The sequence below is a fragment of the Oncorhynchus clarkii genome, chromosome 28 (genome assembly GCF_045791955.1).
Source record: "Oncorhynchus clarkii lewisi isolate Uvic-CL-2024 chromosome 28, UVic_Ocla_1.0, whole genome shotgun sequence".
NCBI lineage: Eukaryota > Metazoa > Chordata > Actinopteri > Salmoniformes > Salmonidae > Oncorhynchus > Oncorhynchus clarkii.
Window position 1 is genome coordinate 11,303,496 of NC_092174.1, and position 27,156 is coordinate 11,330,651.

A 27,156-nucleotide genomic window follows, 5' to 3' on the forward strand; every position below is an offset into this window, starting at 1 on the left:
CCTTACACAGCTCTCTGGTCTTGGCCATTGTGGAGAGGTTTGAGTCTGTTTGATTGAGTATGTGGACAGGTGTCACACCCTGACCATAGTTTGCTTTGTATGTTTCTATGTTTTGTTTGGTCAGGGTGTGATCTGAGTGGGCATTCTATGTTGTGTGTCTAGTTTGTCTGTTTCTGTGTTTGGCCTGATATGGTTCTCAATCAGAGGCAGGTGTTAGTCATTGTCTCTGATTGGGAACCATATTTAGGTAGCCTGTTTGGTGTTGGGTTTTGTGGGTGATTGTTACACCAGATAGGGCTGTTTTCGGTTTTTCACGTTTCTTGTTTTTGTATATTGTTCTATTGTCATCTTTATTAAAGATGTATCAAAATAACCACGCTGCGTTTTGGTCCGCCTCTCCTTCAACAGAAGAAAACCTTAACAACAGGTGTCTTTTTATACAGGGGAACGAGTACAAACAGGTGCAGTTAATACAGGTAATGAGTGGAGAACAGGAGGGCTTCTTAAAGAAAAACGAACAGGTCTGTGAGAACCGGAATTCTTACTGGTTGGTAGGTGATCAAATACTTATGTCATGCAATAAAATGCAAATTAATTACTTAAAAATCATACAATGTGATTTTCTGGATTTTTGTTTTAGATTCCGTCTCTCACAGTTGAAGTGTACCTACGATAAAAAATTACAGACCTCTACATGCTTTGTAAGTAGGAAAACCTGCAAAATCGGCAGAGTATCAAATACTTGTTCTCCCCACTGTACATAATATAAAAAGAAACAGCAACACTTGTGATTTGAAGTGTAATGACCTTGCCAGTGATTGATTGCACAGGGCAAGGTGATAACTGATATAGACCTCTCCCAATGAGTGATATGGTGAGGTTTCCTGTATGATGTCATTGTTGTCTCCAGTTTAAATAGCTATATTCTGCTTAGTGACCAGGCTGGAAAAACAGGGTTGGGGTCAATTCTGTTTAAATTCCTGTCCAGTCCAGGAAGCACAAAAAAAAATCTTATTAATTGAAAAAGTCTCATAGAAAATGACTGACTTTCAAAAAAACAACTCAAATGTCACCCCAAAAAAGGTACAAACAAAAAACGTATGTCAGAATAAAATTCACCATATAAAGCTGATTATTACATTCGGTACATTTTTAAATATTCAAATCTTAAAAATGACATTCTTAAGTTTTGTTGAAGATGTTGAGGGAAGCGGCAAGGGAGGCAGAAAATGCAACCATAGCGTGGTCTTATCTGGTCAATACTGAACCACTGCAGTGCACGGAGCAACACTTAAATACTTAACTGTAACTAACAACAACAACAAATAAATGGGCGTTTTTTTTGCTGAGAAACTTGGGACCAGTAAGCTTTCACATTGTGATACCAGTATTGCAAGTCAAAAGGATATTATAATACAACTCCTGTGGATCATTTACTGCAATCTTGCAAGGGTCAGGCACATCAATTCCTAGCTCCAACCGATATTTGACATCAGGACAGATTTTTCTCCACAACCCGAACCAACCGCATAGAATTATTCAGAGAGCCGATCCGTGACCCGCCAAAAAAAGTATATATTTAAATTGTTTTTATGACTCCAGAGTAGGAGGGTAATAGGTGTTCCCCTTCCCTGTATTAATTTGTCTGCATGTCTATTCAAGATTTGTATAAAAGAATGCCATGAACTAAGAATGATAAACCTCTCTTATAATTCACAATGCAGCACATTAACTCAAATCGCTTTTAAAAAAGAGCCTTCTTAACTAATGAAAGCCTACAGCCGACATAAAACAATACCTTTACATTCAATATTGTTTCATTTGAAACAAACAATTCCCAGAATCGAATAGGCTATATAAGGCTGCAAAAATTGTCTACTCAAACTTTTGCCAGCCACAGATTGAAACTTTATATAGCCTGTGCAAGGTTAATTCATGTAATAATTAACTGATAATAAACAGAATTATCGTAAACAAACACCTGCTTGCCCTTTAAATGTGTATCCATCTACCAGGTTGTTGTCTCTAAAACAGGCATTTCACTGTTTCCATGATGGTGTATATTCAACCATCATAACAGGAGAAATAAAAATAAAGGTTAAGTTAACAATTTTAGCATGTGCTACGAGTCAGGGAAAATAAACTTGGCAACATATAGTTTCATGGCGGAAGGGAACATAAGCTCTGCACGTGGACAAATTAGGAATGTTTCTCAGCACCACACAAATAATGGAGAGTTCCCATCGCCACTCTCGCCGCGTGGCTGGTAATCTAGGCCTAGGCTGCTGCCCCACCGCTCACATAATGGTATTCACAACACTTTCTGAAGAGCCATAATAGAAATACTAGGATTTGAGGGACATCTACTCAACAACTTATGACACCACAGTGAGTCATTGAGGAAGCAAGTTATGGCGAACTGTTAGACGGAAAAGAAAGTTAGTGCTCTATCAGCCTTAAATTATAAATAAATTCAACCAAGATAAAATAATCCAGGTTTAAACTTCCTGTTAAAATCCAAAATGCTCATCTCAAAACGCACGGTGGCCTCAAAAACGCCTGCCGATATGGAAGTGAGAAGGGGGAGATAGAGGTTTGAAAAAGGTTTCTCCCCGCCAGGCCTGGAAGGAGGCTCGCCGGGAAAGACAGTACTGAGAGTACTGGGGATGGGGTGGAGGTCACTGGAGCTTGTTAAAAAGCATAGTAAAAATCTTTGACATTTACACTGTTAAAGTAAATACATTCAGGCAGTAGAGGGAGAGGTATTCTCCTCCCCCCATTGTAACGAGGTACATTTGGCACTGCTGTAACTATCTGTCCCTGTCTCTCTCCTGCAGTCTGTCAGTCTCTACATCTGTCTGTCAGACCTCCTCTTCCATACCACTCATGTTTCATTCGATGCTCGCTGGTTTCAAAACGGTAAACGCGGTTGTCCGATTGTCCGCTCACTGGCGTTCAATCCATGCCCGTCCCTCCTGGCTGTGTCAGACAGGAGCCTCTGGGTCAGAAGGCACATATGTGCACCTTTCCTTCAAGTCATCCGCTTCAATCTCCTCTACATAAAAACTCAGACAGTGTGCAGACCACCAGGGTCTGGGTCCTCTCCCCCCCCCACCACCACCCAGGTTCATTCCCAGCATCCTCTGTTCTGTAGTTCTTTTGGGAAAAGGCAAACATCTTGGATGGTCAGACTCAGATCCCGTTAGTCAGGTCCGTGATGATGTTGGCCTTCACCAGCTTGCGGAGGAACTCCTTCTCCTTGGATATGTTGTGTGTCCAGGACTGTGGAGGTGCAAGGGAACACAATCAGAAACAAGAAGAATGTCAGATGAATGCAGTTCAGGTTCAAAGACCCTGTTCTCATCAGCCTAAACTTGAAGGACGTTCCTTGCATTCTATTCTGTTTGCATCATCTCTCTGCATCAAAATATTTCACTTGACCTGGTTAAGAGCCTTGCCATAGGCACTTTAGTAAAAGCATGTATTGTTTTTCTGATAAATGTGTGATAGATGAGTGTTTGTGTGTATATGGAGCCACACCGCGTTTCCCTCCCCATTGTGATCCAGGCCCTCAGTCCGGTTGGCAGAGTGTGTAACCAGAGCAGGTGGTGGGCTCTGGGGCCTGAGAGTGCGAGGACTGGGCTGAACCTGGTCCCACAGCTGCCCCAGGGAACCCACCTGGCTCCAAGCTGTGGGACCGAGCCGCTCGAGTGCCCCTGGCCTGTCTGGGTCGGCCCGGACACTGACGGATCTCACTCACACGGAACCAGGGCTAGGGTTTCAATGCTCTGCAGGGAGCATGGTCGGGAAACCCATGTGAGCGGTAACACCGGTGTCTCTCTTCAGGCCTTGCTATCTGATTCAGGCTGAAAGTCCAGGGATGAGGAGCTAGTTCAGAAAGTAGATGATATGGAAGCAACCTCCCTCTTGCTTTAACATCTTTGCATCCACATAACACACACATACAAATGCTGTGTACAGCCATGCTGTACAGTGTGGTATTCTACATTCACTCCTGTATGACCCCTTTACACTAAGCTAGAGAAAGTTGAAAAACACCCCAAAGTGCACCTTGATCCATCTCGCGTCTACGGTGGGTAACGCTGGCTGAAGGAGGGGGCTAGTTCACGTCAGACAGTGAGTAAGTAAGGATACTACTGCATCTCATCACCCCCTCAGAGGTGACCTCAGCACATTACCACCAACGGAAGGACATGAGGGAGCGGTAGTCTTTTAGTGTTCCAATGACTATATACCTACTAGATGATGTTTCCATTGATTGCATTGCACAACATGGCAAATGTCAGGAGTTCACTGGGAGTTTAGACAAAGGTTATCATTCTGAGCTCATAGTTCCTACGTCAGCTCCCCTCTGTGACATCTGTAATAACAGAACACTGATGAAGTTTAGAGTGGAGGATTAAAACGCTCCGTCTTGGGGTAATTTATTTGGTCATAGTTCAAAGGGAGGAGGGGGGATACGAGAGCCAATCAAAAGACACAGATAATGGAATAACACTCTCGTCAGTCTAACAGGTCTAGCGGGGAGCCAATGTAGTCTCCGCTCTCTCATCTGCACTCTCCTGAAAACACAGGATCGGGGAAAGCAATACAGTGGATTTGTGCACTGACAATGCGTTTTCACCCTTCCAGTTCTTTCACATTGACTTAGCGTAGACAAGGAGAGGACATGCCACTCGAAGACTACTGAGATGTACCCATTTCCAGTTGATATGAATGCAACAAAAACACGCACCTCTTTGATGGCGGACATCTTGACTGTTTCGTAGTAGTGCAAGGGTGCGTGAGGCATGTTCATGTCATAACCGAAGCCAGCCACCACCACCTCATCACAGTTATGCAGCGCCATTGTTATGGCGACGGTCCCCAGGGTTGGAATGTTCTGGGGAAGGAAAAGCAGAGATGGCCATTAGTGGTGCACGGATCAGCTGTTTGTTCAACTGCACCCGCCTGCAATATTTAATAACCCATCTGCAAACACCTGACTATGCGATGAAGTGAAAATCTGAGGCCCGCACACATCAGAGACAGCAGAATGATTTTATGACAGGGGATGCAGGATTTTCTTTGCCTAATTTACATATGTTTCTGCTTAGATTTTCTGTAATTTGTTAGTCAACTTGTCCATGATTAAATACATGCAGCTTTTTTTCTGTCAGTATACATTAACCTAGAAGACTAAATAAACCCTTGCTCACCAGAATGTCATAAATTATAGAATGAATGCTTCAATCTAGTTGACATCGGTAAAGTAATGTCATCCCTGCTTCTTTCGCAGAGCAAAGACATTTAGGGACCGGGGAAAAAGAAAAGAAAAATGGGAAACATTTTCAGTGCCAAATTTCCAATTGACATCAGTTTGACCGGTTGTAAGGAAATACAAAAGCTGTGAAAACGACCCAACATGTTTCTGATAGGATTTCAGTTCGACTTGGTTGCATATTTTATGTATTTGTATTTATTATGGGTCCCCATAAGTTGCTGCCAAGGCAGCAAGTACTCTTCCTGGGGTCCGGCAAAATTAAGGCAGTTATACAATTTTAAAAACATTACAATACATTAATTACAGAATTCACAACACACTAAGTGAGTGCCCTCAGGCCCATACTCCACTAGCACATATCTACAACACAAAATCCATGTGTACATGTGTTTAGTGCCTATGTTTGTGTTGCTTCACAGTCCCCGCTGTTTCATAAGGTGTATTTTTATCTGTTTAAAAAAAATCTGATTCTATTGCTTGACACAGTTACCTGATTATGTGGAATAGAGTTCCATGTAGTCATGACTCTATGTAGTACTGTTCGCCTCCCATAGTCTGTTAAGGACTTGGGGACTGTGAAGAGACGGTGGCATGTCTTGTGGGGTATGCATGGGTGTCTGAGCTGTGTGCTAGTTGTTTAAAAACAGACAGCTCTGTGCTTTCAACATGTTAATAGCACTCACAGTAGTAATGAAGTCAATCTCTCCTGTACTTTGAGCCAGGAGAGATTTAAATGAATATTATTAATGGTTTGCTCTTTGTATACAGTGGGGCAAAAAAGTATTTAGTCAGCCACCAATTGTGCAAGTTCTCCCACTTAAAAAGATGAGAGGCCTGTAATTTTCATCATAGGTACACTTCAACTATGACAGACAAAATTAGAAAAAAAATCCAGAAAATCACATTGTAGGACTTTTAATGAATTTATTTGCAAATTATGGTGGAAAATAAGTATTTGGTCACCGACAAACAAGCAAGATTTCTGGCTCTCACAGACCTGTAACTTCTTTAAGAGGCTCCTCTGTCCTCCACTCGTTACCTGTATTAATGGCACCTGTTTGAACTTGTTATCAGTATAGAAGACACCTGTCCACAACCTCAAACAGTCACACTCCAAACTCCACTATGGCCAAGACCAAAGAGCTGTCAAAGGGCACCAGAAACAAAATTGTAGACCTGCACCATGCTGGGAAGACTGAATCTGCAATAGGTAAGCAGCTTGGTTTGAAGAAATCAACTGTGGGAGCAATTATTAGGAAATGGAAGACATACAAGACCACTGATAATCTCCCTCGATCTGAGGCTCCACGCAAGATCTCACCCCGTGGGGTAAAAATAATCACAAGAACGGTGAGCAAAAATCCCAGAACCACACGGGGGGACCTAGTGAATGATCTGCAGAGAGCTGGGACCAAAGTAACAAAGCCTACCATCAGTAACACACTACGCCGCCAGGGACTCAAATCCTGCAGTGCCAGACGTGTCCCCCTGCTTAAGCCAGTACATGTCCAGGCCCGTCTGAAGTTTGCTAGAGAGCATTTGTATGATCCAGAAGAAGATTGGGAGAATGTCATATGGTCAGATGAAACCAAAATATAACTTTTTGGTAAAAACTCAACTCGTTGTGTTTGGAGGACAAAGAATGCTGAGTTGCATCCAAAGAACACCATACCTACTGTGAAGCATGGGGGTGGAAACATCATGCCTTGGGGCTGTTTTTCCGCAAAGGGACCAGGACGACTGATCCGTGTAAAGGAAAGAATGAATGGGGCCATGTATCGTGAGATTTTGAGTGAAAACCTCCTTCCATCAGCAAGGGCATTGAAGATGAAACGTGGCTGGGTCTTTCAGCATGACAATGTTCCCAAACACACCGCCCGGGCAACGAAGGAGTGGCTTCGTAAGAAGCATTTCAAGGTCCTGGAGTGGCCTAGCCAGTCTCCAGATCTCAACCCCATAGAACATCTTTGGAGGGAGTTGAAAGTCCGTGTTGCCCAGCAACAGCCCCAAAACATCACTGCTCTAGAGGAGATCTGCATGGAGGAATGGGCCAAAATACCAGCAAAAAACCTTGTGAAGACTTACAGAAAACGTTTGACCTCTGTCATTGCCAACAAAGGGTATATAACAAAGTATTGAGAAACTTTTGTTATTGACCAAATACTTATTTTCCACCATAATTTGCAAATAAATTCATAAAAAATCCTACCATGTGATTTTCTGGATTTTTTCTCTCGTTTTGTCTGTCATAGTTGAAGTGTACCTATGATGAAAACTACAGGCCTCTCTCATCTTTTTAAGTGGGAGAACTTGCACAATTGGTGGCTGACTAAATACTTTTTTGCCCCACTTTTTTGCCCCACTGGACATCCAAAGGACTGTGCTGCCCTGTTCTGAGCCAATTGTTTTTTTTTCTGAGCCAATTGTAATCTCTGTAGCACCAGACCACAAAACTGAACAGTAGTACAGATGTGACAAAACTATAGCCTGTTAAGAAGGTAGAGAAGCGCTTTATTATGGACAGACTTCTCCCCATCTTAGCTACTGTTTTGTATGTTTAGGCCATGACAGTTTACAATCCAGGGTTACTCCAAGCAGGTTAGTCACCTCAACTTGCTCAATTTCCACATTATCTATCACAATATTTAGTTCAGGTTTAGGGTTTAGTGAATCATTTGTCCCAAATACAATGCTTTTAGTTTTTGAAATATTTAGGACTAACTTATTCCTTGCCACCCATTCTGAAACTAACTGCAGCTCTTTGTTAGGCGTTGCAGTCATTTCAGTTGCAGTAGTAGCTGACGTGTAGTGTTGAGTCATCCACGTACATGGACACACTGGCTTTACTCAAATGTCGTTAGTAAAGATTGAAAAAAAGTAAGGAGCCTAGATAGAATCAGGAATTCCCCAGGGCAGCTATCTGGATTATGTTGTAGAGGCTTCCATTAAAGAACACCCTCGTTGTTCTGTTAGACAGGTAACTCTTTATCCACAATATAGCACTGAAGTCTAACAGCCCCCACAATCTTATTATCAATTTCTCTCAGCGAATCATCAGTCATTTGTGTAAGTGCTCTGCTTGTTGAATGTCCTTCCCCTATAAGCGTGCTGAAAGTCTGTTGTAAATGTGTTTACTGTAAAATAGCATTGTATCTGGTTAAACACAATTTTTTACCAAGAGTTGGTAACAGGCTGATAGGTAGGCTATTTGAGCCAGTAAAGGGGGTTTACTATTCTTAAGTAGCAGAATTACTTTTTCTTCCCTCCAGGCCTGAGGGCACACACTTTCTAGTAGGCTTAAATTGAAGATTTGGCAAATAGGAGTGGCAATATTGTCCACTATTATCCTCAGTAATTTTCCATACAAGTTGTTAGACCCCGGTGGCTTGTCCTTGATGATAGACAAGTGTTTTTTTCATCTTCCACACTCACTTTACGGAATTCAAAATTGCAATTCTTGTCTTTCACAATTTGGTCAGATATACATGGATGTGTAGTGTTGGCTAATCTTGCCAATTAAAAAATATAAAGTAGTTGGCAATATCAGTCGGTTTTGTCATGAATGCGATATCTGATTCAATGAATGATGGAGCTGAGTTCGCCTTTTCCCCAAAATTTAATTGAAGGTGCTCCAAAGCGTTTTACTATCATTCTTTGTCATTTATCTTTGGTTCATAGTATAGTTTCTTATTTTAATTCAGTTGTGCAGCCAGACTTATTTGCCATTCCTTTTGCCTCATCCCTCTCAACCATACAATTTTCAATTCCTCATCAATCCACAGGGATTTAACAGTTTTTAGTAATTTTCTGAATGGGTGCATGCTTATTAGTAACTGGGATAAGCAATTTCATAAAATGTGTCAAGTGAAACATCTGTTTTCTCCTCATTACACACCATGGATTACACAAACACATTCTTTACATCAACAACATAGGAATCACTACAAAACTTATTGTATGACCTTTTATACCACTATATTAGGTCCAGCCTTTAGAACTTATGTGATATGGCTACTATATTGTGATCACTATATCCGATGGATCTGCAGCATTAGTGAAGATGTGATCAATACATGTTGATGATTACATGTTGATGATTTCACTCCTGTGCTGTTTAACTACCCTGGTAGGTTGACTGATAACCTGAACCATTGGTTACAGTTTGAAGCTTTTTCTTGAGTGGGTAGCTTGATGAAAGCCAGCGGTTTTAATACTATCAGCTTTCATGATGCTGATAAAGATAGATGACCATCTGTAGATGCTGAAAATGCTCAAGGAATCATATTTCTCTACTCCTGTTCACGAGTCAAAATGTACATTTGGTGTATCGTTTTACTGCAAGAAATGTTTAATTCTGCAGGAGTTAATATTAAGACTAATGTGAAAGGTTATAGTCAATGTCCATATAACCCATCTGAACAGTAGGCTACAGTCTTGTGAGTGTCTAATTTTTATAGCGCCTCACAATCATCACACATAACATTGCCGGCACTGCTATCATCCTCTTTTTACCACTTCACCAAATCTTTCCCAAACATTATTTTTCTGGTCCTCCCTTTCTATTTTCAAAATCTCCATTTCTTATTTAATTAAACTCAGGCATTGTCCTTTTTACCTTAGTGGATCGAAGCTAACTTTTCCGCCTTTTCCCAAAAGCGTTTGGTGATTGGCGTGTAGGCTATTTGGCTCGCGTAAAGTTAAGCCCTAAAGCTTAAGCAGTAATGACCGATAGCCTAAAAAGCAAAACCTCAATGTAGCCTTGCACAAGAATTTATATATACAGTTGAAGTCGGAAGTTTACATACACCTTAGCCAAATACATTTAAACTCAGTTTTTCACAATTCCTGACATTTAATCCAAGTAAAAATTCCCTGTCTTAGGTCAGTTAGGATCGCCACATTATTTTAAGAATGTGAAATGTCAGAATAATAGTAGAGAGAATGATTTATTTCAGATTTGATTTCTTTCATCACATTCCCAGTGGGTCAAAAGTTTACATGCACTCAATTAGTATTTGGTAGCATTGCATTTAAATGGTGTAACTTGGGTCAAACATTTCAGGTAGCCTTCCACAAGCTTCCCAAAATAAGTTGGGTGAATTTTGGCCCATTCCTCCTGACAGAGCTGGTGCAACTGAGTCAGGTTTGTAGGCCTCCTTGCTCGCACACGCTTTTTCAATTCCGCCCACACATTTTTTATAGGATTGAGGTCAGTGCTTTGTGATGGCCACTCCAATACCTTGACTTTGTTGTCCTTAAGCCATTTTGCCACAGCTTTGGAAGCTTTGGGGTCATTGTCCATTTGGAAGACCCATTTGTGACCAAGCTTTAACTTCCTGACTGATGTCTTGAGATGTTGCTTCAATATATCCACATAGTTTTCCATCCTCATGATGCCATCTATTTTGTGAAGTGCACCAGTCCCTCCCGCAGCAAAGCACCCCCACAACATGATGCTGTCACCCCCGTTCTTCACGGTTGGGATGGTGACCTTCAGCTTGCAAGCCTCCCCCTTTTTCCTCCAAACATAATGATGGTCATTATGGCCAAACAGTTCTATTTTTGTTTCATCAGACCAGAGGACATTTCTCCAAAAAGTACAATCTTTGTCCCCATGTGCAGTTGCAAACCTTAGTCTGTCGGTTTTGGAGCAGTGGCTTCTTCCTTGCTGACCGGCCTTTCAGGTAATCTCGATATAGGACTCGTTTTAATGTGGATTTAGATACTTTTGTACCGATTTCCTCCAGCATCTGCACAAGGTCCTTTGCTGTTGTTCTGGGAATGATTTCCACTTTTCACACCAAAGTACGTCCCTTTCTAGGAGACAGAACGTGTCTCCTTCCTGAGCGGTATGACGGCTGCGTGGTCCCATGGTGTTTATACTTGCGTACTATTGTTTGTACAGATGAACATGGTACCTTCAGGCGTTTAGAAATGGTCCTCAAGGATGAACCAGAGTTGTGGAGGTCTACACTTTTTTTCCCTGAGTTTGAAAGTAGGCCTTGAAATACATCCCCAGGTACACCTCCAATTGGCTCAAATGATGTAAATTAGCCTGTCAGAAACTTCTAAAGCCATGTCATCATTTTCTGAAATTTTCCAAGCTGTTTAAAGGCACAGTCAACTTAGTGTATGTAAACTTTTAACCCACTCGAATTGTGATACAGTGAATTATAAGTGAAATAATCTGTCTGTAAACAATTGTTGGAAAAATGACGTGTCATGCACAAAGTAGATGCCCTAACCGACTTGCCAAAACTATAGTTTGTTAACAAGAAATTTGTGGAATGGTTGAAAAACAAGTTTTAATGACTTCAACCTAAGTGTATGTAAACTTCCGACTTCAACTGTATTTGTGTGTGTGTATATATATATATATATATATATATATATATATTTTTTTTTTTAAATGTATTGTTCTTTCTTTTTTCAACCCGGCCTTTATCCACACAATACTTCATGACCCTAAACCCGCCCGCCCAGCAGATATAATCGTGGGGAGTGCGGGTTATGAGTCGACCCGCGCCATGTCACTTTTTCATAGTGTGTAGCATCTTATGTTGGGGTGCAATATAGGAAAAAAGCGTTATAAGAAGGTGAGATGAGTTTGTCGTCAATGACCCAACACCCTTTCCACTAAGAGCACTAGGTATTACAAGCAAGCACTGGGAAATCAAATCAAAACTGAAAATGCCTATATGAACCGTTGTATTCTCCATCTTCCTTTAAATGTGCTATCTTGCTCCTAGTCTGTGACTGGTCTGGCACCACCCTCCTTTCCCACTCCCCGTTGCGCATGGCTTTGTTCTGGGCCCAAGTTGTTAACTTGTCCTGATCTGAACGTGATCAACAATTTGCTTAAAGAGCCGCTCCCCCAATGTCACAGTAGTTTGAGAGGGCAGACCTTCACTTCCTCAAAGCCTAGGGGTACATGGGGAGGACAATTGGAGGGGTTGAGGCCCCCTCTAAATCGTCAGCTTGATTTGGAGCCCTAGGGCAGGTGTAGCTTAGAGTCCCCCCCGCTGTGTGAGCCCGCAAACACACACAAGTACTAATCAGGGGCAAGAAAGGTGGGCATTTTAGGGGAATGATGTGTCAGGCTGCACCCTGCCTTGATCAGTATTGTTGTTTTGGACAGCCCCGTCCCCCCACCCACACACACTGAGGGGGTACCAGGGCTCCCCACATGTTCTACACATGTTCCTGTAGACCAGGTGTTCAGGGCAGAAGGCTGTACATTTCTTGTACCCCTTCCCAACTCCCTAACCCCTTTTGCAGCCCACCTCCCTACCCCATCTCCCTTGCTCTCCTCTGTGGAACTTTAGCCTTTCAAGCCAGTCTGCTGTACAGTTCCTATCCTGGAGGGCATCTGCTGGACTTTAACCTATCCCTTTGATCAGCCAAACACGGTCCCAGTAAACCAGGTAAGTGGCCTCATGAAGACAATCAATTCATTTGATTGACTAGTTAGGTGCCAAGGAGAGATGAAAACCAGCAGACCTTGTGGCAGTCCAGAATCTACAGCCTCATCTGATGCCCTCCTCAAAACCAAAATGAGAACAAACTGAATCTATGTGGAGGATTTAAGGAAGTAATATGTTTAGCCCTTCATTTTCCCTCCGTAAACAGTTCCTTTAAAAAACATTGTAAAATGTTGCCCTGAAGCCTTGTCGCTCTTTAACGACTCCTTTGTGGCTCCGTGACCATCTATAATTAGTCATTCATACTGTGGGATAATGCTACCGTACTTGTAGACTTGCAGTCATTAAGCTCATCTCGCTGTATCCCTTTAACGGTTTAATTTCCTGTGATGGCATGGCAAGGTGGTTGTCATAGGAACACCAAATCTACTGTTTGGGGCCTGAAGTGTGTCCAACCGACTTTGGTTATGACCGCGCGCTCGGTCAACGGCTCCCGGCTGCCTGTGGAACCGTTCTACCGTTTCGTCGCATGTGTGAGAGAGTGAAAGCGGGAATGCGACCCTGTCAGGGTGTGCCTGTGTTTGTATTCTTGAACTTAAAAAAAGTGAGTAAGAGTCTATGCATTTTGTACTGAATGTGTGAATGCATGTCTGCATGTGTTTGCGTGCAGACTGCAAACCGAGCTGAATCTTATCCACCTGAATCCAGGTGACTGAAGACATGACATTTTCCGCAAACATAGCATCATACATGTTTTTTTTTCAGGACATTCTTCCCAGTTTAATATTTTCATTAAACTGGAGCGGGTTTCTGTTCGAGTGTCACTCACCCCTTTGCCCATGAGGCCGTTATTGAGCGGCAGGCCGATGAACTGGAAGGCAGCCTCCTGGATGAAGTAGGGGTTGAGGATGCGCATCTCTGTGGGCTCCCTGGGGACGTAGTGTGCCACAGACTTCCAGAAGCCCTCTGTACCCCGCTGAGAGGGGAAGAGAGATGGTGAGTTTCAGGAAAGGCATTGAAATTATTATTTTTTTAATCCAATTAAATGCTCAAAGGAGCACTTCTTAGTATGAGGTAGCCAGAGTTTCAAACACAAAGAGATGATATTTTATAACATTGACAAAAGGTCACATCAACCAGAGGCCCACCTACAAACTCACTCCCTACACGGACTGAGAAAATGGCTCTGTGCCTTGGGGGTAACATGGAGGATGGCCAATCGACTATAATTACGACCACAGCAGCGCCCCCTCATCAGCTAGGAAGTGTTACAGGAAGTGAGCCAAATCACACCCTGACCTCAGCAGGGGTTCCGGGAGCACTCACACCCCTCTGGTACCTCCTACTCCAATCATCAGAGACCAGACCCGACTGGCTACACCACACCAGAGGTAGAATACTCCCAAATCTAAGGACACGTACTGGCCTGTTGTCTGACTTCATATGCTCCGGAATGCCAAAAACAGACTTTTGCGCATACTTAACTCAAGACAATGAAAGTTGGAGCTACACATGTGAATGTAAAGTCAGAATATAAAGATAAAAATCTGAAGTAATTTTTCACATATCTGCCAAATCCACAAAAATATTTAATAATGTTAACTAAGTAGCTACGGCTAGCTCTTGTCCTTTGAAAACATCCCTCAGGCATCATGCCTGTACTGTGATGCGCCACACACACACTAACAGTAGCATTCTGCCACAAACAGCACAGGTTGACTGACTAGCCTGCCTGCTTGCCTGACTGACTGACTACCTTGCACACAATTCAAAGGGGTCGGCAGATGTAAATGGGAAACCTGTTCAAATATTCAGACGCCCGCCCTGCCGCCTTGATATTAGGGGGGAATAATGGAATAGGCAGTTAGATCACGTGTTTTTAACCAGGGGCCTCCGAGCCCTCCGCAAGCCGTGGCAGGAAAACCTCATCTCTACTGTCAACACGCTGCTTGTGTTAGGGGATCTGTTTGGCAGAGCTGTAGCAGCAGTAAGTAATTTGTTTTACAGTGGAGAGCATGGTGCCGACTCAAATAGACAGTACACGTACACACACACACACACACACACACACACACACACACACACACACACACACACACACACACGTGTCATGTCTGAGTCAGACAAACAAGTATTAAGAGAGAGTGCTGGATAAGGGTACATCCAATTAGCAGGTAACAGCAGTGCTTTTCAATAAACACTGATCATTTCCAATAAATCTACTTATAGCATCAAATGAGAGATATAGCCTATTTCTACAGGTTTCTGTATGTAATGAAGTTCTATCACTCAGAACCCAAAGAACTGTCTCTGAATGGGCCCCTGGGGGACAGGAAGTGATTTCCCCTGAGCTGTGACATGGGTCGGTGAGTCAGGAGATGGGCCGTTTGAACAGATAAAACAGGAAGCTGCAGAATGATCCTGTCCTACTCACTCACACGCCATGCCAAACCGGAGTCAACCATACATACGCACATATGGATGTGCGAGCACGAACACACACACACACTATGGGGTGAGCAGACGTGTATGGCTCGTGTAGGGCGGTGGCTGTGTTGGGTTGTGGTATAGCCTAAAGGAAATGGCTGTTCCCCCTTCTCTCGTGACAGATTTATGATTAAATTGGTCTGGATTATTAGATTAAGTAACTGTCAAGGGAAAATATCCTTTTAAAAAGTTAATATTCTGTTAACCTCTCTGGGATATGTGGGACGGTAGCATCCCACCTCCCCAACAGCCAGTGAAATTTCAGGGCGCCAAATTCAAAACAACAGAAATCCCATAATTAAAATTCCTCAACATACAAGTTTTTTTACACCATTTTAAAGATAAACTTGTTGTAAATCCAGCCAGTGTCCGATTTCAAAAAGGCTTTACGACGACAGGACACCAAACGATTATATTAGGTCAGTACCTAGTCACAGAAAAAAACAGCCATTTTTCCAGCCAAAGAGAGGAGTCACAAAAAGCAGAAATAGAGATAAAATTAATCACTAACCTTTGATGATCTTCCTCAGATGACACACATAGGACTTCATGCTACACAATGTTTTGTTCGATAAAGTTCATATTTATATCCAAAAATCTCAGTTTACATTGGCGTGTTACTTTCAGTAATGTTTTGCTTCCAAAACATCTGGTGATTTTGCAGAGAGCCATATCAATTTACAGAAATACTCATCATAAATGTTGATGAAAATACAAGTGTAATGCATGGAACTGTAGATAAACTTTTCCTTAATGCAACCGCTGTGTCAGATTTAAAAAAAGCTTTACCGAAAAAGCACACCATGCAATAATCTGATTACAGCGCGTAGACAACAAAACAAGCCATACAGATATCCGCCATGTTGTGGAGTCAACAGAAGTCAGAAATAGTATTATAAATATTCACTTACCTTTGGTGATCTTCATCAGAATGCACTCCCAGGAATCCCAGTTCTACAATAAATGTTTGATTTGTTCGATAAACTCTATCATTTATGTCCAAATACCTCCTTTTTGTTTGCGTGTTTAGTACACAATCCACATTCATGACGCGCTTTCACTAGGAGTAGACGAAAAGTCAAAAAAAGTTTCGTTACAGTTCATAGCAACATGTCAAACGATGTTTAGAATCAATCTTTAGGATGTTTTTAACATAAATCTTCAATAATATTCCAACCGGACAATTCCTTTATCTTCAGAAATGAAGTGGAACGTAGCTACCTTTCACATGGGCGCGCGAGACTGAGGCTGTGGCACTCTGCCAGACCACTCCCTCAAAGAGGGAAACCAGTTTCTAAATACTGTTGACATCTAGTGGACGCCGTAGGAAGTGCAACATGACCAATATCCCACTGTGTATTTGATAGGGGCAGGGTTGAAAAACTTCAAACCTCAGATTTGCCACTTCCTGGTTGGATTTCTTTCTCAGGTTTTTGCCTGCCATATGAGTTCTGTTACACTCACAAACATCATTCAAACAGTTTTAGAAACTTCAGAGTGTTTTCTATCCTACTAATTATATGCATATTCTAGCTTTCATGGCTGAGTAGCAGGCAGCTTAATTTGGGCACACTTTTCATCCAAAATTCCCAATACTGTCCCCTTCCCCAAAGAAGTTAACTCAATAACCAGACATGGAACCTATGGGTGGGTCCCCGATTAACTCAATAATCAGACATGGGAGCTATGGGTGGGTAACCGGTCACACAGTAATGAGACTTATAACAGGTCTGCCGAACATCCAGGGTTTAATTTCCTCATAGCAGAAAACTAAAGCAAATATGTTGTCACCCAGGGACCGACCCACAAAATGGAAAGACATGAACATCATTGTATTACATGGCCATCTAAGATGCTACACAGTGTTGAATGAGTCCATACTACATGTTGTCATCTCAGTGAGATCAATGCTCACATTCCTATTCTACAGCCCCGGCATACACAAATGTCCTCATTGTGGTGTTTGTGCCAGGGTCTGATTTTCCCATTCAAGCCTCTGGTTATTTCAAAATCTTCCACATTCCCCAGCTGTCTTCTCTGGTTGGCACGAGGCCAGAACTCCCACCAGCATTCCAGTTTGGGAATTTCAACTTTGCGGAGAGAAAGGGGAACCCGATTGATCGTTGAGCCCGTAAGCGATACGAGAGAGTCAGGCTAAACGACCGCCACGCTTTCTTCCCTCGCGGCGGGATGTAACTGAGCCGACCCATAACCCAGCAGGTGAGTGAGGCTTCTTGGCCGAGACGCCCTCCTCCTTCACCAGTCAATGGATGTCACTCCTGCCGGTGACCCTCTAAACTAGCCCCGCAGCGTGCCAGCCCAATGTTAAATCACTCTATAAACATCACACAGCAAGAGGGTAGTCATCCTCTCTCGCTCGCTCTCTCACCTCACTCTTTCCTTCACTAACTTTCTTGGCCTCTTCCCTCAGTCTAGCCTCTGACTCAATCTCTAAATCTTCTCTTCAACATTTAACACGGCATATAAAAAACAAAGGTTGCTTGGTTTAACTGAGTTACAAAACAAATAGATGATATGAAATTACTTTCCAAAAGGCATCTGCTCTAACTGCCTAACTGTTCACCAACAATCATAAAACAGGTGTAAGACTTGGTAAGGTAAACACTTTTTTCCATGAGGCGTCTGTGGAAAACAGAATGTGTATGGTTGGTAAACACCATTGACCCGGAGGAGATCATTTTATAAAATGGGAGCATTTCTGGGAAAGTATGTTGAGTAGACCTAACAAATCATATCAAAATGTCAAGTGGTGTGTTTTTTTAATCTGGAGACTAACTATTTCTGTTGATCACCATCAAAGGAATGGCTGGATACGGTTTGTGACTTTCCACAAATAGTCTGATACTTGAAAAACATTCACTTGCAGTCTGGCAAATCAACCTACGTGAGCGCTCTACAACAGAGGCTCTGGTAAGTGGCTCTGTCTAGTCGTTCCCAAGTCATAGGAAAATACAGATCAATCTACACAAGAGTCAAGGGCAGGATTAAAGCAAGACAATGCCAGGCCGAGGAAGAATAAAGATGTGTACCAAGAAGGGGGGGGATCGATCTGAATGGGAAAAATTCTTGCAACCAACAGTCTGACGAAAGTGGTGCTCAAGGACAGTCGTATTGAAAAGACTGAATGTCACTAACACGAAATCGAAAACACCCAAGAAGATTTCTAAATACCTCACTGGAAAAGGTTGTGGCAGAACATAAGCATCTAAACACCTGAAGTATATGGAAGACTATCTCAAAAGGTTTGTACATTCCTGACCGATGTGTAATCGCAGCGATAACACTTTCAACCTCTACGGCCCACACATCCCTCTAACAACGTGGCCAAAAGTATGTGAACACGCCTTCAAACGAGTTGATTCTGCTATTTCAGCCACACGTCTAGGAGCAACAACGGCCCAGCTGCGAAATGGTTGACCCACACAAGCTTACAGAACGGGGCCGCCGAGTGCTGAAGCGTGTAAAAATACTCGGTCCCCGGTTGCAACACTTACCTAGACACACACACACACACAATATAGCTTCCTGCCTGTCACCTAGACAACACACAGAGAGATATACTTTTGGCCATGTAGTGTATATGATAACAAATCATCTCTAAAGCACATAGAAATACCATTAGATGCCTAATAGTAGCCCTAGGCACTTCGGAGGCAAGAACATAATGTGCATGTACACATAAACACAATGATATAGCATACCGTGCATTTCGAGTGGAGGCTGCTGAGGGGAGAACGGCTCATAATGCCCGGAACGGAGCTAATGGTATGGCAGCAAACACCTGGAAACCATGTTTGATGCATTTTGATAGCATTCCACTAAAGTCATTACCACGAGCCCGTTCTCCCCAATTAAGGGGCCACCAACCTCCTGTGGTGCATTCACTCCATAGATGTACAATTGAAGTGATGAAGAGAAGCCACTCAAGTCAAGCTCCTCAATGGGAAGGAGGCGGCCTCAATAAAGCACCCTGGAGATGTCTAGCCTCTACGGCTTCCTGTTTGCATTTCAGTTTATGTATAGCCGAGGTAGATAAACCTCCGGAACCCACGCTGTTACAGTAAACTTATTTTTACACTGTGCATGTTCTAGTTCACAACCATTGCTTGAGGGGCCGAATGAGTGGGGGAGATCATGGAGAAAAGGCTAAAGGGAGAGAGAGGGAAAGAAGGGCAAGCGAGTTGGACAGTTCACATCTGCAGGCCATACACAGATGATCATAAGGCCCTTCTATGCAAATAAAAACAAACACGCGTCACCCTGCGCCCAGCTACAAGCAGCCAGGCGAGACCTTGGCCCAAATTGGAAAGGGTAAGAGCACACCAGAGAGATGGACACGGACTCCCTGTCCAAAAACAACCCCTTACCCCCTCCCCAGTAGGGCTACTCTTTAGATGTTCTGAAGGTCTGGAAAGACCCGATACACTGTAGGTGTCCTGTAAGCAATAGGTGCTGGGCTTCCAATGGGCTTAGGAAAGCTTCTGCCTTTTTGCTTGCACCATTCAGGTTCCTTCCGATCTGCTATCACTGAAGGGGTAGTCGTCAGGACTTGTTTATAGACCAGGCTAGAGCAGGTCACAGGAATGTACTACTAAGTGTAACTAAAGGTCTAAATAGCAGCACCAAGCTACAAACAAACCCAATTAAGGTTGTCTGGAGGTCATTAGTGCTATGTACATGTTTAACTCAGAGTTTACGAGGTTCACAGTGTCTCATCACAATGTCCCACGGGGGAGGAACTTGAGAAAGAAATATGAAAGGAGGGTGGGGGAGAAGGTTTTTGAAGGGCACTCGCCCTGAGAAAACCAGGTTGGCCAGACAGACCAAGGTTCCAGTTACCAAAAATCCAAAACAACCCAAACTCTATGAGGTACTTCGATGCTTACTCCCTTTGTTGGGAGAAACCTGAAGCATTTGCCAATTTGCTTTTCTTGACACGCACTACGACCTCTGCCCTCTCTGGGGGTCACGGTCAGTTTCTCTTCTCCCGGTCGTGCCGGGGTTATCCGGTGTGTGAAACCCGTGCATTCGCACTCCCATGACGGCAAACAGGGAAAACAATGGGAACACTTAACAGCATTCCGACCCAAAGGAGGACTTGCGTGAACTATGTGGCCTCAGGGTGGTTTAGAGGGTGTCTTTAGACAACCCTTGTTCCACCGGCAGTCTGGAGTCGTTTACTTACAGCAAACAGACTACAGCAGACCTACAGCATGGTTCTCAAAGCAGTTAAATGAGTACTGTAGCAAATTATCAAAATAATATTCAGAAGCCTCTCCATCAAGATACTCTCAATAACCCAGTCTTCTTTTAAAACCAGGGAATTAAGAGCTAGCCTACATCTGAGGATGTATCAAAAGTTAACAGGCTAAATTACTGATTCTGCTTTGTTTAAAATAATCTGGATTTGACTTCTTGCATATACACAGATACTGCTTGGCTAATGTTCTTAATCCTTGTTTACTGGTAGGTAAATGTTTCTATATAGTGCCTTGTCCACATTTTGTTGTTACAAAGTGGGATTAAAATTGATTTCATTGACAAAATACTCTGACAAAGTGGTATAACGTTTTAAACATGTACATTTATTTTTTATTTTTTAAATAACAATAAATATTGATTAGATAAGTATTCAACCCCCTGAGTCAATACATGTTAGAATCACCTTTGGCAGCTATTACAGATGTGAGACTTTCTGGGTAAATCAAAGCTTTGCACACCTGGATTGTACAATAGACGCACATTATTATTTTTAAAAAATCTTCAAGCTCTGTCAAGTTGGTTGTTGAGCATTGCCAGCCATTTTCAAGTCCTGCCATAGATTTTCAAGCCGATTTAAGTCAAAACTGTAACTAGGCCACTCGGGAACATTCAATGTTATCTTAGTAAGCAACTTCAGTGTATAGGTTATTGCCCTGCTGAAAGGTGAATTTGTCTCCCATTGTCTCTAGGAAAACATGATGCATCACTATGCTTAAAAATATGAAGTAGTATTCAGTGATGTGTTGGATTTTCCCCAAACATAACTTTGTATTGAGGACATAAAGTTCCCTTCTTTGCCACATTTATTGCAGTTTTACTTTAGTGCCTTATTGCAAACAGAATGCATGTTTTGGAATATGTTTATTCTGTACAGGTTTACTTCTATTCACTCTGTCAATTAAGTTTGTATGGTGGCTACAGTGTTATCGATCAATCCTCAGTGTTCTCCTATCATAGCCATTAAACTCTAAACTGCTGTAAAGTCACCATTGGCCTCTGAAACCCCTCAGCGGTTTCCTTCCTCTCCGGCAACTGAGGACACCTGTACTGTATCTTTGTAGTGACTGTGTGCAGTGGTGGGAAAAGTACCCAATTGTCTTACTTGTGTTACAGTACAAATATCTCAATAGAAAACTACTCAAGTAAAAGTCATACAGTAAAATGCTACTTGAGTAAAAGTTTTAAAAAATGGTTTTAAATATACTTAAGTATCAAAGTAAAAAAATGTATTTCTTAAATTAAGCAAAACAGATGGCCCCATTTTCTTGTTTTTAAATTTTTATTTACAAATAGCCAGTTGCACACTCCAACACCAGACATCACTTTCAAATTAAGCATGTGTGTTTAGTGAGTCCGCCACATCAGAGGGAGTAGGGATGACCAGGGGTGTTCTCGTGATAAGTTCTTGAATTGGACCATGTTCCTGTCCTGCTAAGCATTCAAAATGGGTACTTATGGGTGTCAGGGAAAATGTATGGAGTAAAAAATATTTGTTTATTTAGGAATGTAGTGAAGTAAAAGCTGTCAAAAATATAAAAGAGTAAAGTACAGATACTCTAAAAAACAACTTTAGTACATTCAAGTATTCACACTGACTGGGTGTATTGATACACCATCCAAAGAGTAATTAATAACTTCACCCCATGCTCAAAGGGATATTCAATGTCTACTTTTTTTCCACCCATCTACTAATAGGTTTAGATTATATTTGAATCCCCATTAGCGACAGCTAGTCTTACTGAGTTCAAACACAAAGAAATATACGTTAGACAAAATACCTTACAATTTACAAACATTTAAAACAATATGCAATGTGCACGCATCTTATCAGTTACACATACAGTGGGGCAAAAAAGTATTTAGTCAGCCACCAATTGTGCAAGTTTTCCCACTTAAAAATCTGAGAGAGGCCTGTAATTTTCATCATAGGTACACTTCAACTATGACAGACAGAATTAGAAAAAAAATCCAGAAAATCACATTGTAGGATTTTTTATGAATTTATTTGCAAATTATGGTGGAAAATAAGTATTTGGTCAATAACAAAAAAGTTTCTCAATACATTGTTATGTACCCTTTGTTGGCAATGACAGAGGTCAAATGTTTTCTGTAAGTCTTCACAAGGTTTTCACACACTGTTGCTGGTATTTTGGCCCATTCCTCCATGCAGATCTCCTCTAGAGCGGTGATGTTTTGGGGCTGTTGCTGGGCAACACAGAGTCTTTATTGAATTATTGAATTGTATTGTTGTATGTTTGAATACTGTAATTTATTGATTGTTGCTGCCTTCTTGGCCAGGCTTCCCTTGATAGACTCAATGTGCTTTTCCTGGTTTTACACACACACAAAAGTTTGGGGTCACTTAGAAATGTCCTTGTTTTTTTAAAAAGAAAAGCACATTTTTGACCATTAAAACTACATCAAATTTATCAGAAATACAGTGTAGACATTGTTAATGTCGTAAATTACTATTGTACCTGGAAACGGCAGATTTTTTATGGAATATCTATAGGCATTCAGAGGCCCATTATCAGCAAACTTCACTACTGTGTTCCAATGGCACGTTGTGTTAGCTAATCCACGTTTATCATTTTAAAAGGCTAATTGATCATTAGAAAATCTTTTTGCAATTATGTTAGCACACCTGAAAACTGTTGTGCTAATTAAAGAAGCAATACAACTGGCCTTCTTAAGACTAGTTGAGTATCTGGAGCATCAGCATTTGTGGGTTCGATTTACAGGCTCAAAATGGCCAGAAACAAAGACCTTTCTTCTGAAACTCGTCAGTCTCTTCTTGTTCTGAGAAATGAGGGCTATTCCATTCGAGAAACTGCCAAGAAACTGAAGATCTCGTACAGTGTACTACTCTCTTCACAGAACAGCGCAAACTGGCTCTAAACAGAATAGGAAGAGTGGGAGGCCCCGGGGCACAACTGAGCAAGAGGACAAATACATTAGTGTCTAGTTTGAGAAACAAATGCCTCACAAGTCCTCAACTGGCAGCTTCATTAAATAGTACATGCAAAACACCAGTCTCAACGTCAACAGTGAAGAGGCGACTCCGGGATGCTGGCCTTCTATGCAGAGTTCCTCTGTCCAGTGTCTGTTCTTTTGCCCATCTAAATCTTTTATTTTATTGGCCAGTCTGATATGGATTTTTCTTTGCAACTCAGTTGGCTTCTAAACAGCTTCTACCCCCAAGCCACAAGACTCCTGAACAACTCGTCAAATGGCTACCCAGACTATTTGCAGTGCCCCCCCCACCTTTTACACCGCTGCTACTCTCTGTTGTCATCTATGCATAGTCACTTTAATAACTCTACCTACATGTACATACTACCTCAACTAACCGGTGCCCCCGCACATTGACTCTGTATCGGTACCCCCCTGTCTCGCTATTGTTATTTTACTGCTGCCCTTTAATTACTTGTTACTTTTATCTCTTATTCTTATCCATATTTTTTGGAAACTGCATTTTTGGTTAGGGGCTCGTAAGTAAGCAATTCACTGTAAGGATTCACCTGTTGTATTCGGCGCATGTGACTAATACAATTTGATTACTTATGTAATTTCTGTTATTTTGCTTTTTTTTTTATACATTTGTAAAAAAATATATAAAAAAAACATTTTGCTTTGTCAAGATGGAGTATAGTGTGTAGATTGATGAGGGGAAAAAACAACTTAATACATTTTAGAATAAGGCTGTAACATAACAAAATGTGGAAAAAGTCAAGGGGTCTGAATACTTTCCGAATGCAGTGTACATACGAAGTGGTTAAAACAGTATGTAAACATTAAAGTGACTGGTGTTGTATGACTATGCACATAGGGCAGCAGCCTCTAAGGTGTATGGCAGAGTAACCGGATGGAGGCCGGCTAGTGATGACTATTTAACAGTGATGGCCTTGAGATAGAAACTGAAAAACAGCTTCTCTGTGCCAGCTTTGATGCACCTGCACTGACCTCACCTTCTGGATGATATGAACAGGCCGTGGCTCGCGTGGCTGAGGTCTTTGATGATCTTCTTGACCTTCCTGTGACACCGGGTGCTGTAGGTTTCCTGGAGGGCAGGCAGTGTGCCCCTGGTGATGAGTTGGGCAGACCGCACAACCCTGAGGTTGCAGACGGTGCAGTTGCCGTACCAGGTGATACAGCCTGACAGGATGTGCTCAGCGGTGCATCGGTAAAAGTTTGTGAGGGTCTTAGGGGCCAAGCCACATTTCTTAAGCTTCCTGACGTTGAAGAGGTGCTGTTGCGCCGCCTTCACCACACCATCTGTGTGGGTGGACCATTTCATATGGTCAGTAATGTGTATGGCGAGGAAATTTAAGATTTTCACCTTCTCCACTGTGGATGTGGGTGTGCTCCCTCTGCAGTCTCCTGAAGTGCACAATCAGCTCCTCCGATTTGTTGACGTTGAAGGAGAGGGTTATTTTCCTGGCACCACTATGCCAGGGCCTCACTTCCTCCCTACCCTTACCACCTCCCTACCCATACCACCGTCAAAAACAGTCCAGGATCCAGATGCAGAGGTAGGTGTTCAGTCCCAGGGTCTTTACCTTAGTGAAAAGCTTGGAGGGCTCAACGGTGAGCTGTAGTCAATGAACAGCATTATCACGTAGGTGTTCCTTTTGTCCAGGTGGGAAAGGGCAATGTAGAGTGCAAGAGAGATTGCGTCATCTGTGGATCTGTTGGTGCGTTATGCAAATTGGAGTGGGGCCAGGGTTTCTGGGATGATGGTGTTGATGTGAGCCATGACCAGCCTTTTCAAAGCATGGTTAGAAGTGTTACCACGGGGGCGGTAGTCATTTAGACAGGTTACCTTGGTGTTCTTAGGCACAGGGACAATGGTGGTTTACTTGAAACATGTAGGTATTACAGACTGGGTCAGAGAGAGATTGAAAATGTCAGTGAAGATGCTCCGAATATGCATCCTGGTAATCCGTCTGGCCCTCCGGTCTTGTGAACGTTAACCTGTTTATAGGTCTTACTCATATCGGCTATGGAGAGCGTGATTATACAGTCGTCCGCAACAGCTGGTGCACTCACGCATGGTTCAGTGTTGCTTGCCTTGAAGCAAGCATAAAAAAGGCATTTAGCCCTTCTGGTAGGCTCGCGTCACTGGGCAGCTCTCAGCTGGGTTTCTCTTGGTAATCCATGATAGTTTTCAAGCCCTGCCACATCTGACGAGCATCAGAGCCAATGTAGAAGGAGTCAATGTTAGTCCTGTATTGAGACTTTGCCTGTTTGATGGTTCCAAGGGCGTAGCGGTATATCTTATAAGCGTCCGGATTAGTGTCCTGCTCCTTGAAAGCGGCAGCTCTAGCCTTTAGCTCAGTGCGGATGTTGCCTGTAATCCATGGCTTCTGGTTGGAATATGTATGCATGTATGGTCACTGCGGGGACAACATCATCGATACACTTATTAATGAAGCCGGTGACTGATATGTTAAACTCCTCAATGCTGTCAAATGAATGCCGAAAGATATTCCAGTCTGTGCTAGCAAAACAGTACTGTAGCTTAGCATCCGCTTCATCGGACCACGTCACTGGTACTTCCTGTTTGAGTTTTTGCTTGTCAACAGGAAGCGGGAGGATAGAGTTAAGGTCCAATTTGCCAAATAAGGGTGGGGGAGAGCTTTGTATCAGTCTCTGGGTGTGGTGTAAACGAGATCTAAAGTTTTTATCCCTCTAGATGCACAGGTGACATGCTGGTAGAAAGAGGTAAAAATGGATTTCAGTTTTCTTGCATTAAAATAACCTGCCACTAGGAGCACCACCTCTGGATGATTATTTTCTTGTTTGCTTATGGCCCTATGCAGATTGTTGAATGCAGTGCCAGTATTGGCTTGTGGTGGTAAATAGACAGCTACACAAAAAATTGATGAACTCTTGGTAAATAGTATGGTCGACAGCTTATCAGAGATTGCAGAACAGCTGTTGTTAATAAAGGAGACACAAGCCACCACCACTGATCTTACTGGACTTTGCCGTTGTGTCCCGCCGATGCATAGAAAAAACAGATAGCTTTATATTATCCATGTCCTTGTTCAGCCATGACTCCTAGAAGCATAGTCTATATCCCGTTGATAGAATAGTCTTGAGCAGAGCTCGTCCAATTTATTCTCTAACGACTGCACATTCGCCAATAGAACAGAGGGTAGAGGCGATTTATTTATTCGCCGCCGTAGTCTCACCAGGGTGTCCGTGCGCCAGCCTATATAGAGCAGTCTTCACCTTCTACAAGTGTCAGGGATCAACGCCAGGTCCAGGATAATGAATGTCTTTCGCCTCCAACTCACAAGTAGAAGTCCTCGTCCAAATCGAGGTTAGTGTTAGCCGTTCTGATGGTCCAGAAGCTCTTTTCAGTCATATAAACGATGGTGGAAACATTATGTACAAAGAAAGTTAAGTTCAGCTTTCAAAAAATACCCAAAATAGTACAATTGGTCTGGAGCCCATAAAACGGCCGTCATTACACTTTTATTATGTAATTTCCAACTCCCTCTGGGCAAGAAATGTTGGTAAACTCTCCAACCTTTAAAAAACAGTCAGGTGTCAGTCACTCATCAAAACACTTCTGCCAGGAGAGAGGGGGGAAAAGGGGACAGCCATGACAGCACAGGTGAGAGTCACATTCAGAAGCACTATTACGAAAGCGCACCTCCCACCCACATAAAA

General features: G+C 42.5%; 1 protein-coding gene across 5 annotated transcripts in view; it reads right to left on the minus strand.

Annotated features, from left to right (window-relative positions):
• Positions 1–1,363: 1,363 nt before the first annotated feature.
• The window catches only part of LOC139387307 (CMP-N-acetylneuraminate-beta-1,4-galactoside alpha-2,3-sialyltransferase-like), an 83,008-nt gene continuing 57,215 nt past the window's right edge, over positions 1,364–27,156 (minus strand). For all 5 annotated transcript variants that reach the window (XM_071133428.1, XM_071133425.1, XM_071133429.1 and 2 more), the window contains 3 exons: positions 13,535–13,681; positions 4,757–4,903; positions 1,364–3,282 (listed from right to left, as the gene is read on the minus strand). In XM_071133428.1, coding sequence (XP_070989529.1) covers positions 3,193–3,282; positions 4,757–4,903; positions 13,535–13,681 — 384 coding nt within the window. In that variant the 3' untranslated portion in view covers positions 1,364–3,192. The remainder of the gene's footprint in view (positions 3,283–4,756; positions 4,904–13,534; positions 13,682–27,156) is intronic.